Genomic DNA, 20,060 nt, shown 5'->3' with positions numbered 1-20,060 from the left:
TACGAAAAGTCAAAGAAATGAAAGCAAGTAGAGGCGAGGTTAGATTATTTAGTGTTGTCAGGTTTATTGTATTTTTTTTTGTTGTTTTTTGTTTCCATCCATGTCGCTAAAGACACGGAATAACATTTCCCAACATGTCGTAACTGTTGTCTTGCTTTGAAAGAGAATAAAAAGACAAACATGAAACAGAGATCAAGACCGTCACAATCTGTGATCGAACGCTGAGAGGCAGGCATTGAGTTCAAATACACGAGTGTACTATTTACAGCACCTTTGTAACCAACACGTACAATGGACACGACACCGAAAACGTCCGTAAGGGTGATTGATGATGACCCCCGACCCCCGACCCCCGACCGCTTCTACTGATACGGAACTATTTGCCACGTGAGAATGCTTCGGTTTTTCAACATGTGAGTACACCAACAGTGTTTCTACCACTCTGTCACTTCACAAAGCATGGCCAAGACTAGGCTGCGTCTACTTGGAAACTGATTCACTATGAAGAAAAGAAAGTCCAAAAACTGTGATGTCACACTTTCCCTTAAAAAAAAAAGTCTTTGGCAGATTAAAAAAAAAAAAAAAATTTTTTTTTTTTTGATTTTGCTGGCGTATGACATCATGTTGTTACGTGCTTACGCCACAGGACTGCACTGCACAATGTGATCAAAACCGTAGTAGAAAAATACCGGAGCATGCCAGGAGTGCAAGTCATGTGGACTTGCCCACAAAGCATGCAGGGAACACGGTTAGCTAGTAGGCGTCGGAGCCTAAAAGTGTGCAAACATGTAAGAAAAGTGTGCTCCATAATCTCACCACAGATATTTTAACACAGGAGTATTTACAACTAAATGCAGGCGTGGTGTTTATCGCCATTGAAGTCATCCGTAGAGGGCAGTGAGTAGCGGGTTCGATTCCAAGGGTGTAAATCCATATCCACTATAAATCCCATACACTTCCTCACCGCGATGAGCTCCTGTTTGACCGCTTTGAATGCAACCATGAATGGAACCGCATCAACTCTCTCATGATTGTTGTATTCCAAAGTAACATAAGGCCTTTACATATTCCAAAAAGCCAATAAAAGGGCTTTCATGACTGCTATAAACCACAGAGAAACACTTCATTTCCGAGCAATATGTTGACACTAAAATGACAATCATGAACGGAATATAGCAAAACTGCATCAGTAAATGCATTGCACTGATCCTTTGGGGAGACAAGACCCAAAAATAACGTAAACAAGACAGTAACAGACAAGTCAAATATGAAAATAAAATAAAATAATAATACTGAAGGTGGGAAAAGTGCACAGTATCAGCGCTCCAAAAATAAAACATTGACTTTTCTCCATGTTAATGTCAACCGGTTGGAACGTCTTCCTGGAGTGATGCTCACTTCCGGTACTCGTATTTGCTCAGATAATCTTTGATGATTCATAATGAAGCAATAAAATTTAAAAAATGAAATATTAAATGTGAACACGACCGTTGGTAGCCTTTAGCCTGGTTCTCATCGTTATTCCTTTCTTTTACATCCTTTTCCGGTGTTTTCCTTTTTCCAATCTATTCATTGCACTCATGATAAAAAGCTAATTCATTGATGAAAAAAAAAGAAAGAAAGCAGGAAGTGAACAAATGATTGTAAAAGTACCAGATGGAGGGGTAGGATTTAATAAGCTTTGCTTCTTCCTACTCCTTTTGGACATGTGGAACTGGGAACTGATTATGGGATGCATTCAATTGTAATCTGATGCATGTTCAAATGAAATAAAACCATTAACATTTTAAGTTCCTACTATTCTGTACTACTCTATTGTACTGTATTCTGTATGTATACATATACTGTATGTATACATCAGCAAATACAAAGGAGAGGGATAACTACAGAAAGACATGTAGTTGTTAGCTAAACACCAAAACGTGACGTTAACATTTACGGAATATCTTTTGGTGTAGAATTGCATGAAACCGATTGACGTAAATCAAGTCAAGTCAACATTTCATTTTTGGGAGTGTTTTTTTTTCAGAAATGTTTTATCATATTATTCAACTCTTATTCTAAAATCCATGCCCCCCCCCACCCCCCACCCCGGAAAGTACTTTTGTCACAGTTTTAATTTCCTATCCGTCCCTGATGATGCTCTATACAGTTAATGACTTTCAATGCATGAAACCAACGCAGGATAATATTTACACCCCCGGGGCTGAGGAGCGATGGTACGATCTGATTGGAGGGTTATTGCAGCGACAGGCACCCGCAGCCTCCCGTGAGATTATTACACCACAGCACGTGTGAAGATGTTAGCGGAACGCCAACAAGCGGATGTCGTTGGACTTGATGTGGCGAGAGTGGCGAGCGTTGAGCAGGGAAATCAGAAGTGGGGGGTAGTTTAGTCAGAAGAGTTAGAAAAGGTCCGTCTGGGAGATGGGGGGGGGGGTATATAGCCGACATCAGCGTCTAAGGAGAGGAGGACACTAGAACTCCTCAATGGTGAGGCAGATGAACTCCTGGATGCACTTCCTGTACTGCTGCTCTGTGGGACTGCTGCTGGGGTATTGACCTGGTTGTCCGAGGGGGGCCTCCGCCTCTCGCATCTCCTCGTTCATCCTGGCCAGACGCAGGCTGGAAAGGACGGATGGGAAAATGGATGCATGGGAGCATATACGGAACAGGAAGTAGACAAAAACCGGAGTAGTAACTTCAGCCTGAACAAAATGTTCTATATGTTCTAAATGTTCTATCTATCTATCCATCTATCCTTCCATCTATCCATCCATCCATCCATCCATCCATACTTCCTTCCTTCCATCCATCCATTCATCCTTCCTTCCTTCCTTCCTTCCATCCATCCATCCATCCATCCTTCCTTCCTTCCATCCATACTTCCTTCCTTCCATGCATCCATACTTCCTTCCTTCCTTCCTTCCATCCATCCTTCCATCCATCCATCCATGCATCCATGCATCCATTCATCCTTCCTTCCTTCCTTCCTTCCTTCCTTCCTTGCATCCATACTTCCTTCCTTCCTTCCATCCATCCCTCCATCATCCATCCATGCATCCATTCATCCTTCCTTCCTTCCTTCCTTCCTTCCATCCATCCATCCATCCATCCATCCATCCATCCTTCCTTCCTTCCTTCCTTCCTTCCATCCATCGATGCATCCATCTATCCTTCCTTCCTTCCATCCATGTGTCCATCCATCCTTCCTTCCTTCCTTCCAAATTTCCTCCCTTCCTTCCTTCCATCGATGCATCCATTCATCCATCCATCCTTCTTTACTTCCTTCCTTCAATCCATCCATCCATCCTTCCTTCCAACCATGCATCCATCCATCCATCCTTCCTTCCTTCCATCCATCCATCCATCCATCCTTCCTTCTTTCCTTCCTTCCTTCCAACCATCGATGCATCCATCCATCGATGCATCCATCCTTCCTTCCATCCATCCATCCATGCATCCATCCATCCTTCCTTCCATCCATCCTTACTTCCTTCCATCCATCCATCCATCCATCCATCCATCCATCCATCCATCCATCCATCCATCCATCCATGCATCCATCCATCCATCCATCCTTCCTTCCTTCCTTCCATCCATCCATCCATCCTTACTTCCATCCATCCATCCATCCTTCCTTCTTTCCTTCCTTCCTTCCAACCATCGATGCATCCATCCATCGATGCATCCATCCTTCCTTCCATCCATGCATCCATCCATCCATCCATCCATCGATGCATCCATCCTTCCTTCCATCCATCCATCCATGCATCCATCCATCCATCCATCCTTCCTTCCATCCATCCATCCATCCATCCTTACTTCCTTCCATCCATCCATCCATCCATCCATCCATCCTTACTTCCATCCATCCATCCATCCATCCATCCTTACTTCCATCCATCCTTCCTTCCTTCCTTCCATCCATCCATCCATCCATCCATCCATCCATCCATCCATCCATCCATCCTTACTTCCTTCCATCCATCCATCCATCCTTACTTCCTTCCATCCATCCATCCATCCATCCATCCATCCATCCATCCATCCATCCATCCATCCATCCATCCATCCATCCATCCATCCATCCATCCATCCATCCATCCATCCATCCATCCATCCATCCATATGTAATCCTGCTATATGTCCGTCCTTCCATTATCCAAATGATTGACATTTAAATGGTCATTAAAACGATGAACAAACGAAGTACAAACAAATACGAAAGTGTGACTTACAGGGTAACGATGTCGGCATTGGCAGCCTGGACCGCAATGCTGAGCGGGTCGTGACCTTGCTCATCCACCTCCGTCTGCGACGCCCCTCTCTTCAGGAACAGACACACCTGGCTGGACGCAAACGTGGTGAACGTCAATCACAGGAAGTTGTATGTGGAGGGTTGGACATCATCTAATGCCTTCTTTAGCATTAGCATCTTTTGTGGACCATTGATACATTGGTCTCCTAGAAATCATATAATGTTGGTGATTTTGGCCAAGTTATCATCATCTCCTGTTGTAGTTTTACTACAGAACATCACCCAAAACGAGAACACAAAGAGTTCCACTAGGCTTTGTACTTTGACCTTTTTGATTTCTTTTTGATTTAAGTGAAACCAATATAGACCAGTATGTACCAGGGATCACTAACTGGTGCCCAGCCCAGACACCGTCCAGTATGGACTAGTAGCCACATTTTTTTTTAAACCAAATACTTACCCAGTGTGGCCCAGGTAGGTGGCGTGATGCAGCGGGCCCCGCCCCCTCATGTCCCTCTGGTTGACATCGGCTCCGTTCTGCAGCAGGAACTCACACGCTATCAGAGACCCCTGGAGAAGAAAAGTATTAGTCCCTCAAAATCCGCGTCCAGGTCAACTAATATTGAGCAAAGCGAGCAAAGTCCCTCACCCCCAATACTGCCTGTATGAGCGGTGTTTTTCCATCCTCTTCCTCACTGGCGGAGTGGACATCCGCACCGTGCGCCAACGCCTCCACCATGAGGGGGAGGTTATGCAGACGTGAGGAACGATGGAGGAGCGCACCGGGGTGGAGTTCTCTCACATCCTCGGGGTCGGAAGGGAGTTCTTGTTCGATTTCCACCTCACCGCTGGAGGACTCCTCTGATTCCTCTTCTGGGCGGCAAGAACGGTTTTTGCAGATTAAAACTTGGGTTGTATTCTAGCATGTCTTTTTCTCTTAATACTTTCTCTGCCAAGAATGACTCATTTTTTAATGTGTCCACCCACGCTTGGGACATCCCGAGCATAAAACTGCACACTTTTGTGACCCCGACGTGACTCGAACACGCAACCTTCTGATCTGGAGTCAGACGCGCTACCATTGCGCCACAGGGTCCTGTGTCTGGCCCAGGGCACTTTTGTGACCCCAACGTTGTGAGATTGTGCCACAGGTTTGGGACATCCCGGGCATAAAACACTTTTGTGACATGACTCGAACACGCAACCTTCTGATCTGGAGTCAGACGCGCTACCATTGCGCCACAGGGTCCTGTTGGGCACGGGGCACTTTTGTGACCCCGACGTGACTCGAACACGCAACCTTCTGATCTGGAGTCAGACGCGCTACCATTGCGCCACAGGGTCCTGTTGGGCACGGGGCACTTTTGTGACCCCGACGTGACTCGAACACGCAACCTTCTGATCTGGAGTCAGACGCGCTACCATTGCGCCACAGGGTCCTGTTGGGCACGGGGCACTTTTGTGACCCCGACGTGACTCGAACACGCAACCTTCTGATCTGGAGTCAGACGCGCTACCATTGCGCCACAGGGTCCTGTTGGGCACGGGGCACTTTTGTGACCCCGACGTGACTCGAACACGCAACCTTCTGATCTGGAGTCAGACGCGCTACCATTGCGCCACAGGGTCCTCTGTCTGGCCCAGGGCACTTTTGTGACCCCAACGTTGTGAGATTGTGCCACAGGTTTGGGACATCCCGGGCATAAAACACTTTTGTGACCCCGACATGACTTGAACACGCAACCTTCTAAAATTACGATTTTCCCCCATGATATTACAAGAGTATATTGCCGTAACATGTCGACCCCCGAATCATAATGTCGGGTCCCCCCCAGTTTGAAAACCACTGGTCCAATGGTTCCCATTCAGTGCGTGGTCTACTGTTAGGTTTCAAATCAACTGGAATTATCAGTATAGAAGATGGATCTCTGGATGCATAGAATTAGAATCTTTTTGTGGTCGAATATAGACCATTATTATTAAAAAAATATGAATTACAGGTTAGTATTCTGGCTAGTAGGTGTCAATAATGACACAAAAAATGACATTACATCACACTAAAAAAGGTTCTCTTCCTATTTAATGTGGAAGTGGTAAATTTCTGACTTCTTATTTTGTCTTTCCTTCTTACTCCATTTGAAACCCTTTCTTAAATTATGAATAAATACATTTGTTGATGTTTCTGACTCCCAGTAGGGAGAACCTCAACTCCCTGCCTGAACATGGCTGAAGTTAGATGTTCTTCAGTTGGGTGCCCGACGTACCTTCTGTGACGCTGTCCACCACAGAGCCAAAGACCAGGATATCAGTGCTGCCATCAGTACTTCCTCCCAGGCCGCTATCGCTGCTCAGACCTGCGGGGCCAAAACACGCCAAGCCACGGACACGTTAATCTTTCCATATGTCAGATTACGTATGGCGCTTACGACACAGCGTGTAGTTGACTTACTGCGTGGACCGGAGCCTGTGTCGAAGTAGGAGAAGAGGGAGTCAAGTTCATCCGGACAGAACAGGGAATCCCGGCGAAACTTGGCTGCAGCTGCTGCCGAAGGTCAAAAGGACACAGCATAGATGTTGGTGTCCAAGCCAGGAACCATCAAACATCAAAACGCTCGTTGCTAGACTGACCCGCTGAGAGATTAGCATACGATGCGCTGCCGGGCTCGTAGCGATGGTATTTCCGCCGAGCTTTGTTCGGAGCTCGAACCGAGCTGTTGTGTCGCTGGCACTTCTTCACAGTCCAAGGTCGGGACTTTCTTTCACCTTCCACCAACGCCTCGCTCCCGCTCATTTTCTTCAGGAAACGTTTCTCCACGTATTTGGACTTAATCCAGGCTTCTTTCTCTTGTCTGGAGACACGTGGAGACGCCACAAGAGGACATTTTTAACAGTGAAATAATAAGCCATGATAAGTGAGACTCCTGACCTCGGACTGGACGGTCCAGGTTTTTTCACCCCAAGTTCCTCGCATGCTCCTTCGTAAATTTGGTTTATGACAGTGTTCCCTAATTCACACATCAACTGAACAAGAGAAAGAAAAAAAAGAGTTAGGAAAAAAATTGTGGAAAAAACATCAAAAACCAGAACAGAAAGAATGACGGACTACCTTGAGTAGTTCAGGTTCCCACGAGTCAAGAGTCAGTGAACGCACTTTAGAGCAATGGACTCCAAGACTCCTGAAAGAGTCAAACAGATGACACGCCGTTTTTAGCAATATATTTATATAGGCCGTCATGGCGGACGTAGCGTACCTCACACGGGGGAGCTACATGTGTGATGACAAAAGTGTAACGTAACTCACCTGTGGATTCCCGAGCACTCGATGCACAGCAGCACTCCAAGATTGATGGAAGCCCAGCAGGGTGCGGCCTGGCCGCAGTCACAACACAGCTCGTTTCCTGGGAGGTTCTGTACTCGCTGAAGGAGGCCGTCGCCTCCTCCGCGGACTCCCTTATCCACCCTCTCCCCCCTGTCTCTGGGCTCGCTGGCGGAGTCGATGCTGCTGGTGGAGGGTGAGGCCGTCCGGTCCAGGCGCTTTAAGAAAAGGAACCGTATCACAATATGGAAACACAAACTTTCAACGTTAGCACTTAGCTCAATTCGTACCTCAATGTAGTAATTATCAGCAATGTCTTTGTAAGCCGAGGCAATGCTTGCTTGGACCGCTTGGATCCACGCCTGCCGCAACTTCTCAGATTCGGCTTGCAGCATGCAGCTCCTACAAGGTGATGGGAAACGACTATCACGTACCCAAGGTGGTAAACATCAATCATCAATCATATACTACCTTTTTTTTTTTAGCTGTTTTTATATCTTTAGAACGCAAAAAAAAGACAAAGATATGTTCATGTTCATTCATTCATTCATTCATTCACTTGTTTTCAACCGCTTATCTTCACGAGGGTCGCAGACATGCTGGAGCCTATCCCAGCTGTCTTCAGGCGGGGCAGCCAATCCCAGGGCACATATAGACAAACAACCATTCACACTCAAATTCATACCTATGGACAATTTGGAGTCGCTAATTAACCTAGCATGTTTTTGGAATGGGGGAGGAAACCGGAGTACCCGGAGAAAACCCACACCAAGAAAAACCGCCCGAGCAGAGAATGGAACCGAGGTCTTCCCGATCACCTGACTGCGTGGCCAATAATGCAAACCACCGTGCGGCTGCGAGCTAAGAAGCCAAAAACGTACCACTTCCGCACTATATGGGAGGATAACTTTCTTTCATGCATGCACAGGGAGAACATGCAAACTCCACAAAGAGATGGCCGAGGGTGGAATCGAACTGTGGTCTCCTAGCTATGAGGCCTGCGCATGCTAGCCACAATGTGAACATATTTAATTTAATTTAATTTAATTTAATTTAATTTAATTTAATTTAATTTAATTTAATTTAATTTAATTTAATTTAATTTAATTTAATTTAATTTAATTTAATTTAATTTAATTTAAACATTTTGAAAACATATTTAAAAAAATATATGGCAATATATTACACCCTGGACTGGTGGCCAGCCAATCACAGGGCACATTTAGACAAACAACCATTCACACTCACATTCAAAAAAAAAAACACGCATTCATGAGAAGAACATGCAAACTTCACACAGAAATGGCCGAGGGTGGAATCGAACTCGTGTTTATGTTTTTCAGAAACAAAGTGAAGTTTTAAGTTTTAAGACAAAGCTTAGCTTTATTATGAGTTATTAGTATCCACATCTCAGCTTCTAGTATCTACACTCATGTTCCCATTTTTGCTGCGTTTTCTGGTTTAATTTTATCTCTACAAGGTGCCAAACAGGCCCCGGGTCCACACTTTGGCCCTCCCCAAAAACTTCCATGTTGGGACATACTTACTTAGTGGGTGAAACCACCTCGAAACAGAACCTCCTCTCGTTATCTTCACATGGTTTGACAGAGCAAAGCCTCAGGTCCTCAACCACAACAGTCAAAGAGTCCTGCCAATGGAGAAGAGCATCTCAACATCTTTTAGGGACCGATTGTCACATCGGAGACAATTCCATCACAGTCACAAGTTCATACCTTAAGTTTCTTCTGGTAAACCAGTTGGCTGTTCTGTATGGAGAACCACCGCCTTGTGGGGAGAGGAGACATGAACTTAGGCAGTGTGTGTAATAGTAATAATAAAATAAAAATACTGATGATTATCCTAGCTGACCTTTGGGTGAAAGGTCACACCATCACCGAGCGTGGACCTCCACCTGCACTTTACCTGTTCCAGGTCTTGAAAGCATTGCTGGCCCTCTTGAAGAGGTAGCCCTCCATGACGACGCCATTGGGCGCATCCACATTGAACTCCAACTTGGGGTCATCGTAGGAAAAGTCCTGTGAAGACAAGATTACTTAATCCTGGAATCCCGTCTTAAGTCATGACTTTCAGACAATAATACAAAAATACCCAAAAGTACTATGACTCATCCACCTCCAGATAACATCACATTAGGAGTCTGCTTTAAGACGATAATAACCTACTAATTACATACTACATAACGAGAGCGGATGTATTATTGCGCAATAATACTATTGTAAGAGTCGGGTGACTCAAACGAGGAGTCAACGTTAAGTTCAGGTGGGGTCGTATTGTGCAGAGGTGAATGCCAGGGCATCTGTTCTACACGTCACAACTTCTCAGCTTGCTTCTACACAAAGAGCTGCGACTCCACAAAAAGGGAATTAAATCTGCGGGCCATCTGCTTAACGAGGCAGAAGACAAAAAAATGAAAAAAAAATCGAGAAAAGAAGACAGATTTAAAACACAAACAAAGTCCGAGGTCAGGTTTCGCTTTTGTTGAGGAGGACTGGAGTTGATAGTAATAATAATACTTTGGGCATATGGCAGACTACATCTATACAGCTATACACTAACATACTCATTTTAACATATACTTTCTATATTTATATATTATATAATATTTCTACCACAACTGAGACCTTCCAGTACTTTCACAAAGACTTTGTAGGAATAACACGGCCATATTGATATGAATATATGAATATATTTTATACTAGTTTGACAGTTGAGAAGGTTGAACTTAAGGTTGTTATTTTTAAAAAGCTTAAAAGGTATAATAACGATATTAAGCAACAATTGCTTATAATAAACATGACTTAAGAAATCGAACATCAGAGGTCAACTAGTTTCCAGGAACACATGGTGATCCACTGTGTCTCCATATTTTGTGAATAAGTAGTTTTTATCCTTTTATTGAAAATTATTCATTATTATTATTCATCTTATTTAATAAGAAATTATTAAATATTATTAATTATTATAATATATTAAAAATATATTATTTATATATTATTATATATTAAATATTATTATTAAAAATATTGTAAAAAATAGTGACATGCACTTATTTTTAATTTAAGCTAAAACAATTAATGACATACATTTTTTATTTTTAAATATTACATTAAATGTTTCTTTAAATATTGAGCAAGTGTCAAAAGCATTAAGTATTACTAGTACTAGTACTACTACTACTACAACAACAAGAAAAACCTCTCCTCACCAGTGGACAGTTCAGCCGACCAAGAATTTTCATCTTGACAACATTGACATCCAACAGCATTTTTCAAATCAGCAACTGAATGACTCAAATAAATAAACGAATAAATAAAAATAGTTATGAGATCCTGTCCGCTGACTCCCACAGGTTGTCAAACATGCGCACCCCGCATCCATTTAGGACAACAGCAGCACACCCGTGCCGTTCCTCCACTTCCACGCGTCAGTCTGAACTCTGTCCCGCCGCGTGGAAGCGGTACGGTCGCTCATTATCATACAGCTGCGAGGTCCCCCTTGGTGCCCCTGTGACCCGACCACGGCTGCCGGGTAAGGGGGATCAAACATTTCACTGCATGGCCGCCCCTCCCCTTTTGGAGCCCGGGGCGACATCCTCACTTTTTGGAGGAGTCAGCTTTCCATCTGTCCGTGGATGTGCCGACTGTTTCTGCCTAATCAAGCTGACATTATGGCTCCCCCAGCACTGACGGGGACCCTGCGCTTCCCACCTTAAATCAGCCACAACCTGAAGAATGAAGCACACAAGTGGCATTGGGTACCAGACCACTGGGTTGCCAGATGGATGCATGTGACAGACCGTAATAAAAAACAATTGTTTAATATAGAGTCCTACACAGGAAATGGAATATGGTTTTATTCACTGGGTCACCTGATTTAATAAAGATGACTGAATAGAATCATTACATAAATGCTTAAAGGCTCATATTTCATTTTGTGCAGAAGGTACATTTGTTTATTAGATCAGATTGTATCATTTAAACAAATTCTAAATTAACGATAAATAAGATAAACATGGGGCACACACTGAGAAGTACCAGTATATAAATAAATAAATAAATAAATAAATAAATACAAACAAAATGAAATCAGTAACCAGAAAAGCACAGTCCTCCATAAATAGGTAGTGCTACTAGTTAGCATGCTAGCAATGCTAACCTTAGCATTCTAACACCGAGCATGATAGTGCCAAGTCTTATAAGTGTCTACCTATAAAAATGGCTAAAAATACTACTATGCTAATGTCAACATGCTAGCAATGCTTAACATGCTAGTAATGCTAACATTAGCATTCTAACATCGCGCATGATAGTGCCAAGTCTTATAAGTGTCTACTTATAAAAATGGCTTAAAATACTACTATGCTAATGTCAACATGCTAGCAATGCTAACATTAGCATTCTAACATCGAGCATGACAGTGCCAACTCCTATAAGTGTCTACCTATAAAAATGGCTAAAAATACTACTATGCTAATGTCAACATGCTAGCAATGCTTAACATGCTAGTAATGCTAACATTAGCATTCTAACATCGCGCATGATAGTGCCAAGTCTTATAAGTGTCTACTTATAAAAATGGCTTAAAATACTACTATGCTAATGTCAACATGTTAGCAATGCTAACATTAGCATTCTAACATCGAGCATGACAGTGCCAACTCTTATAAGTGTCTACCTATAAAAATGGCTAAAAATGCTACTATGCTAATGTCAGCATGCTAGCAATGCTGACATTAGCATTCTAACACCAAGCATGATAGTGCTAAGTCTTATTAGCGTCTACCTATAAAAATAGCTAAAAATGCTACTATGCCAATGTTAATATGCTAGCAATGTTGTTGTGCTAACATTAGCATGCGAACACCTAGCATGATGGCGCTAAGTGTTTATAAATGTGTCTATCTTGAGAATAGCTAAAAATGCTGGTGATGCTAACATATTAACATTAGCATGCTAACACCTAGCATGATAGTGCTAAGTGTTTATAAATGTCTACCTTGAAAATAGCAAAAAATTGTGGTAATGCGAACATATTAACATTAGCATGCTAACACCTAGCATGATAGTGCTAAGTGTTTATAAATGTCTACCTTGAAAATAGCTAAAAATTGTGGTAATGCGAACATATTAACATTAGCATGCTAACACCTAACATGACATTGGATGTACCAGGAAGATTAAATGCACACTGCCTCTCGCCCAAAGTCTGCTGGGATAGGCTCCAGCACAATCCATTAGATTGTGTTGCGAGGCCTTGAGTGTACAAAGTTGCCAAAATGCTTGAACAATGGAGGAGGAGCAAAGTGAGGCTAGCGTCCCCCTGGGAGCTACAATGAAGTCAGAGGTGTTCAAAAGGCGGCAGTGAAAGGAAAGGACAGCGGGGAGGAGTTTATAGCAAACGGGAGGAACAATCACCGGCTGAGCTAAAATGGATGACGACTGGGCTGAGAAAGAAGATGAAGATGAAATGCTTTCCTTAATTTGGCACAATATCCTCACCTGAAACCTAATTTTCTCATTCATGTGACTTCAGCTCACTTTTCTCAGGTAACAATTCATCCATATCCACTTCAACTTCAGCCTAACAAACATTTATAATCTCCTCGTCTTCCGCACTGATTTAATGGCCCATCAATAAAAGATGGCTCCCATCTATTATTCACAAAGTCGGCTGTCTCGTGGCTTCCTGCAGGTTTTTAAAAAAAGAACGTTCTCTTCACAGGGAAATCATCTCAAATGGCTCGTGGCAGCAAAGAGGAACGAGACGAAGATAGCAACGTTCACGTTAACATCATCCAGACCTAAGAACTCAAAAACGGCTTTCCTCTCCATCGCTTGCCCTCGCGGTCAGCCTGTCACTCATGTGCTAATACCATCTGTTGGCGGTCGTGCAACGAGGAGGAAGTCGGTCAAAACCGCCAGTCGCGTACAAACCGCTACAACGTACGGTCCCACGTCAGTTAGCTGGGGGGGGGGGGGGGCTGCTGTGCTACGACTCAGAATAACGGTCCCGTTCCTGACACGGGCGTAATCCCAATCTGTGAGATTTAGTGGGATTAGGCCTCCCTGCATTATCTATTGCAATGCGGCGCTCTCAGTTCCTCACTGATTGATTGTAAAAAAATATGAAAAATAGATTTAAGGTGCAAATATGAATGTCATAATAATTGCCGTATTTTTGACGCAATCAAACCACATCGCTAACTGGGGTGTCATAAGACACGTTTTACTCATCTCCCGTCTCCAAATGTTTATTCTGTGCATAGCTTTCAGCACCTTGGTGCCTTTGTTCTATAGAACAATGGCATGAACGGAGTAAGACCTTTTGTCAGGTGGGGTGGAGGTAGAGGCGGGGCTGCTAGCATACACACAGAGTGCGGAAAAGTGTAACATAGTTTGTAAAATATTGCCATATACTTTTTTTAAAAATGTGTTTCTTCATTGTGCAGGCCTCACAGCAAGGAGACTCGAGTTCGATTCCACACTGTGTGTGGAATTTTCAAGGTTATACTTTTTAAAGTTGTGTAGTGTTTTTTCTCAAGTATGTAATCAAATAGGGGCTGCACGGTGACCGAGTGGTTAGTGTGCAGTGTCTCACAGCTAGGAGGCCCGAGTTCGATTCCACCCTCTGCCATCTCTGTGTGGAGTTTGCATGTTCTCCCTGTGCATGCGTGGGTTTTCTCCGGGTATTCCGGTTTCCTCCCACATTCCAAAAACATGCTAGGTTAATTAGCCACTCCAAATTGTCCATAGGTATGAATGTGAGTGTGAATGGTTGTTTGTCTATATGTGCCCTGTGATTGGCTGGGATAGGCTCCAGGCCTCTAGAAAATGAATGTTTTCATTGCACTTTTAAAAACAACGTCAATCTCATTCATATCTGGTGTATAGTTTCGTCTTGACAGCCATACATTATAAATCTAAAGGCTGCCACGTTACGATTTTACGAAAGTGTGTCAAAAATGTGATGATAGAGCCATAATTAAGTGCGGTGGGCTGTGAGTGGGAGGTGATAGTTGTTAATCAATGCAGAGCAGATTGAGTGACTGATCTATTCACAGCAAGTTTATGGAGGGAGCCACCATGTGACCACCATAAACCTCAATCAATGGGCCTGTTGCAGATGGTGTGTGTATATGCCCGAGTGTGTGTGTGTGTGTGTGTGTATGTGTGTGAAGTCAGCAGACACACATGTTCAGTGGAATCATGCGTCCCCACAATAAGAAAAACCCTGAAGGCTATCTCATGGAGAATGAAACGCTTAATTCATCATTCATCACATTGACTTCCATTCAATTCCATCAGACACCAAAATGAAGCAATAACACTTAAACCAAATTCTGCACACTAAAAATGTATTTCCTATTCTTTTGTCTGTATGAATGTGTTAAGGTTCCCAAAGAGGGGTTATTATTGTGATTAATCTTGAATCCCCTTCAATTTGGTATTAATTTCATATGCAGACTTAAACCATAACCATTGTTAGTGGACACCAAAAAAATACTTTATTAAAATCTGACCCAAAAAAAATAAAAATAAAAAAAATCTGACCATGCCAAATTCACATTTTTGACCCATAATTGCTATAAAATTAATTAACTAATTCACTTGTCTTTTAGGTTTTTTTTTTGTATTGGAGGCAAAAAGAGGTGATGATGCAACTCCACAATAAAACAAAGCACATTTGGTGCAGTTTTAAGCGTAAGTGCATTTTATAGGAGCCTGGACTGCATTTTATTAAGATAAGATATAATCATGTTCATGCCATAGTCTTGTTTTCTCCTGTTATTATTATCATTGTCATATTATTATTGTTATTATCATTATCATTATTGTCATTATTGTTCTAATCTTTATCATTATTACCATTATTATTGTTATTATTATCACCATTATTATAATCATCATTAATATTACCATTTTCATCATTATAGTTGTAACAATTTTTTGATATTTTTTAAAAATTATTTAATTTGACAGACTTCATTGCTTCTTGTAGAGTGCTGTATCATTCCATGTGTTGTTTTCTGAAATCCGCAGTATTTGTGCTTTTATTGTCAATTTATTAGCCCACTTTTTCCCCCGAAGTGTAACATTTACATATCATTACATATCATATCATTACATATCATTTTCTGGTATGATCATTTTCAATTAAAACAACCCTTTTTTGGTGTTGTTAAAGTTGTTTATATATTTTTGCTACATATATGTGGTTTCTGTGTGCCTTAAAAAAATCAGTGAAAATCATCAATACTGTCTGGGATTGAATGAGTTATTAATTATCTTCAATATTTGAAGGTAATTCAGATTGTTATGTTTCCCCTCCCGAGTCATCAAGGAGAACTTGCTTCTCCAACAAATAAGAAATGTCATTCTTACTGCTGCCTGCCTTGACCGTGATGCCATACTGAACAGCAGTTTTCTTACAAAGGTTGAGTACCTCCTAACGAACAAGCTGATTCTTGTCGAAAACCCCCCAAAACAAAACTCATATCACGGATAAAAAGGTGTATGTTTGTATGCGCTGCAGCGACATCGGGTCTAATGCCTGAAGGGGTAAGCGACTATGAAAAGGTTCACATTCATGTTAGGAATACGTAAAAGACAAAAAAACAACAACCAACTCACCTGCATCAGAGTCTGAAGAAGAACAAGTCCAGAGGAGCACATAGGGAGAGGAAACCAAATATTAGTTATTGACATTTAAAACACCAAAATCAGTCATAATTTGTTGATTTCAATATCTGAGCATTTGAAAGAAAGTAGAGAGGCAGCTTTTTTCTGTCTTTCACCGTGACCTTCCAGTTTTTTGTTTCAGGCTTGAAACTATACGACACTACACTCATTTGAGACATGGGCTAAATCAGGCAGAAAGACAGAAAAGTCGTTGGCATCCATGAAGCCAACAGATGGATGATCTCTGTGAGGCATCGCCAAGCAAAGAATAGCTTTGATTCAGCAGAGTGACCCATAAAATATATCAAACTACCCGTATGGGAACTCCTTTTATTTTCACATTCCACAAGCAGCTGAAAAGGAGGGAAAGATGGCAGCCTGACCTGCAGACTGGTGACGATAAACTGATGCATAAAAATATATTGAAGATTCCAGACCAGATTCCAGCACCACATGGTCAATTATTCACGCTACGGTGATCCCTCATTTATCGTGGTTGGTTCCAGACATCACTATAATAAGTGACTTTCTGCAAGCTAGGATTCCTTATTTAGAAATCAAGTATTTTCATAATTACAGCATAGAAAGCTGTTTGCAACTTTCTAAATAATGTATTGAACATTAATAGAGCTCTCAAAATGTGAAATAACACACTTATAATCATCTTTATACCCGTATTACTCAATAGAGTACACATAAGAGTAAAGTGTGTCTGCCCAAAAATTGCAGTAACATTACTGACACCTAGTGACAATAGTGTACAATACTAAATATCATTCATAGCGTCTTTGATTATCTTCTAAATGCCTTAGATTTTTATTTTTTACTTCATTTAGTCCTTTTGATTCTTGAAAATGCTTAAGTTGAGCAAAAAATGCATTTTTTAAAACGAATAATAGGCTAAAACAGCAAGATTTCTCATAATCCGGGTCTCATGCTCTTATTTTGGTTTGTTTGGTACTTCCTGTTTGTTGTTTGTTTTGGTACTTCCTGTTTGTTGTTACCCCCCCCCCAAAAAAAAAAACTGTTTACAATCGTCTCTATTTAGCTTTTCACAGTATTAGAGCCCTCTAGACATGAACTAACAGCCCTATAGTCACATTTATGCTTGTATTATGCAATATAGTAAATATAATAAAAGAAAATAAGACTTGTGTGTGTTGCAAGAAGTGAGTTTTATCTGGATCATGGTCACAACAGTAGCTTGTGTTATGCTTAAGATTATGATTCTATTATTATGATTGTGCCGGTTGTGAGATTATGCAATAAAAGCCAGTGGTTCAAGTCAGGAATATGTATCAATATTGGACATAAATATCGACGCATGGTGTAATTTCTTGGCTAGGAGGGAGGGCAGGGGTAAAAGGTGAGGTAAATAAGCAGCATGTTGTCTCACTCTCTGCTGGATGATGGCGTGTTTGTGCTCCAGCTCCCTCTTCTCCATGGCCGAGTCGATGACCAGCTGATCCAGCTACACGGAGCAAAGCGGAGCAAAGCTGGTGAGATGAATTTATTCAAGGAAAACATTTGCCCATCTTCCACATGTCTTTCTGCTTTCTGTGCGATTCACCAACAGCGATGTCTCAATCTCGAGTGTGTTTGTTCCTACGAATCATGGCAGATGTTATGAGAGATGCTGATGTCTGCTACGTTTGGACAAATGATGATGAGAACCTTATCCTTTTGCATCTGAAGATACAGAAGATGAGCTGGAGCCCAATAGAAGAGGACGTGAAACTTCCAAGGGAGCAAATGTGGGCTCCACCACTGGCATCACTTGGGGGTTTAATGTGGAGATCATATCTACTGTCCATTGACTGAGTTAGCATGATAATATTAATATTAGCTCATGGTCATAATTCCAAAACAATGGATAGATGGATGGATGGATGGATGGATGGATGGATGGATGGATGGATGGATGGATGGATGGATAGGATGGATGGATGGATGGGATAGAATGGATGGATGGATGGATGGATGGATGGATGGATGGATAGGATAAGATAGGATAGAATAGATGGATGGATAGGATGGATGGATAGAATGGATGGATGGATGGATGGGATAGGATGGATGGATGGATGGATGGATGGATGGATAGGATGGATGGATGGATGGATGGATGGATAGGATGGATGGATGGATAGGATGGATGGATGGATGGATAGGATGGATGGATAGGATGGATGGATGGATAGATGGATGGATGGATGGATAGGATGGATGGATGGATGGATAGGATGGATGGATGGATGGATAGGATGGATGGATGGATGGATAGGATGGATGGATGGATAGGATGGATGGATAGAATGGATAGATGGATAGGATGGATAGGATGAATGGATGGATGGATAGATGATAGGATGGATGGATGGATGGATGGATGGATGGATGGATGGATAGGATGGATGGACAGGATGGATGGATGGATAGGATGGATGGATGGATAGAATGGATAGGATGGATAGGATGGATGGATGGATAGAATGGATAGGATGGATGGATGGATAGAATGGATAGGATGGATAGGATGGATGGATGGATAGGATGGATGGATGGATGGATGGATAGAATGGATAGGATGGATGGATGGATAGGATGGATGAATGGATAGATACAGCGTAAACAGTAAATTGCACAAATAATTGTAATAATTTTGAATAAATAGTAATAATTGAAGGTTTTGTGTGTGCGTGTGGGGCAGGTAGGGGGGCTTATTTGGTATTCAAGTCCAGTTTTAAGTGAACCAAATGAATCTTTAAATAACCCGCACATCCTACAACAGACTAAGACGGCCTAAGCAACGACATTTGATTTCATTTTATATTTTACACTATGAATGTTTTTCATTTGCCTCACCTGGGCCGCCAGCTTTTTCATGTAGGGGTCGATCTCATCCAGGATGTTGAAGCCTTGTTGGAAAAGAGTGTACTGGGCACGCATGAAGGACAGCATCTGCCCAAGTTGACAAGCATTCATCTTAGCATAAACATGATGTTCATTTTCAATGACGGGATATTCATGAAGGTTTCTCACCGCATCCAGGATTTCAAACTTCTTCTTGGCCTGAAGCACATTGATCTGCCACGGAAAGAACACATTAAATATGGAATCATAGTTTCAGATATGTTTCACTATTAAAAACTGCCTCCAGTGTCTATTTTGGCTGACATGAAGAAGTCATGGCTTCAGGCTGAGTAGATGTGGAACGTCAGTGCCACCTAGCGGACACCACTGGTATAGGAGAATAGAGTTTGTACCTGTAGGACATAGTCCAGGGCCAAGTGTCTGAAGGCTTTACGGCTCAGAATGAGGGCTTGTGTGGCCTCTTCTGCTTCATGGACCTTGTTCCTGGGAGCCTGGGCGTTCTTCACCTGGGCCAGCTCCATGTCCTCTCGCACGCGGTCAAACTGCTTCTTGGTGTCCTTGAACTTGCGTACATCACTGGTGGATGGGTAATAAGTGGTTATTTTTCATTCATGTAGAAAATGGTATCTCCGTCTTATTCTTCACAATGCTATCACTCACTTCCTGGTTTCTTATTTTTCTTTGTCACACTTAAATATGTCAGATTATCAAACAAATTTAATGCCTCAATTAATACAAAATGCAGTTTTATTAAAACGACATGGTCTTGTGTGGATAATGTGATTACCCCCCCCCCCATTGGGACTATCTACCAATGGTGGTGAACCTTCCCAGGAGGGGCCAGCCAACCCAAATGACCCCAAGAATGCAGTGACAACTCATCCAAGAGGTCCCAAAAGACCCCACAATG

At 42.2% G+C, this 20,060-nt stretch overlaps 1 protein-coding gene and 5 non-coding genes across 6 annotated transcripts in view; all 6 read right to left on the bottom strand.

Moving 5' to 3' along the window:
* acap3b (ArfGAP with coiled-coil, ankyrin repeat and PH domains 3b) overlaps positions 1-20,060 on the bottom strand; it is a 58,450-nt gene that overhangs the window by 1,345 nt on the left and 37,045 nt on the right. The window contains exons 6-24 of the mRNA XM_058055902.2: positions 19,543-19,726; positions 19,319-19,363; positions 19,142-19,237; positions 17,673-17,747; positions 16,229-16,240; positions 9,501-9,613; positions 9,311-9,362; positions 9,125-9,225; positions 7,868-7,979; positions 7,563-7,795; positions 7,368-7,437; positions 7,188-7,282; positions 6,890-7,110; positions 6,711-6,803; positions 6,526-6,624; positions 4,911-5,131; positions 4,722-4,831; positions 4,242-4,352; positions 2,525-2,625 (exon numbers count right to left, since the gene is read on the bottom strand). Coding sequence (XP_057911885.2) covers positions 2,525-2,625; positions 4,242-4,352; positions 4,722-4,831; positions 4,911-5,131; positions 6,526-6,624; positions 6,711-6,803; positions 6,890-7,110; positions 7,188-7,282; positions 7,368-7,437; positions 7,563-7,795; positions 7,868-7,979; positions 9,125-9,225; positions 9,311-9,362; positions 9,501-9,613; positions 16,229-16,240; positions 17,673-17,747; positions 19,142-19,237; positions 19,319-19,363; positions 19,543-19,726 — 2,144 coding nt within the window. The remainder of the gene's footprint in view (positions 1-2,524; positions 2,626-4,241; positions 4,353-4,721; positions 4,832-4,910; positions 5,132-6,525; positions 6,625-6,710; positions 6,804-6,889; positions 7,111-7,187; positions 7,283-7,367; positions 7,438-7,562; positions 7,796-7,867; positions 7,980-9,124; positions 9,226-9,310; positions 9,363-9,500; positions 9,614-16,228; positions 16,241-17,672; positions 17,748-19,141; positions 19,238-19,318; positions 19,364-19,542; positions 19,727-20,060) is intronic.
* trnaw-cca (transfer RNA tryptophan (anticodon CCA)) lies at positions 5,286-5,357 on the bottom strand. Its single transcript has one exon. It is a non-coding gene; the product is annotated as a tRNA-Trp (tRNA).
* trnaw-cca (transfer RNA tryptophan (anticodon CCA)) lies at positions 5,534-5,605 on the bottom strand. Its single transcript has one exon. It is a non-coding gene; the product is annotated as a tRNA-Trp (tRNA).
* Positions 5,629-5,700, bottom strand: trnaw-cca (transfer RNA tryptophan (anticodon CCA)). The gene has a single exon. It is a non-coding gene; the product is annotated as a tRNA-Trp (tRNA).
* trnaw-cca (transfer RNA tryptophan (anticodon CCA)) lies at positions 5,724-5,795 on the bottom strand. The gene has a single exon. It is a non-coding gene; the product is annotated as a tRNA-Trp (tRNA).
* Positions 5,819-5,890, bottom strand: trnaw-cca (transfer RNA tryptophan (anticodon CCA)). The gene has a single exon. It is a non-coding gene; the product is annotated as a tRNA-Trp (tRNA).

This window comes from Doryrhamphus excisus, linkage group LG18 (genome assembly GCF_037039965.1).
Source record: "Doryrhamphus excisus strain RoL-2023G ecotype Guam linkage group LG18, RoL_Dexc_Guam_v1.1, whole genome shotgun sequence".
Taxonomy (NCBI): domain Eukaryota; kingdom Metazoa; phylum Chordata; class Actinopteri; order Syngnathiformes; family Syngnathidae; genus Doryrhamphus; species Doryrhamphus excisus.
This window is presented reverse-complemented; position numbering and strand designations above follow the sequence as displayed.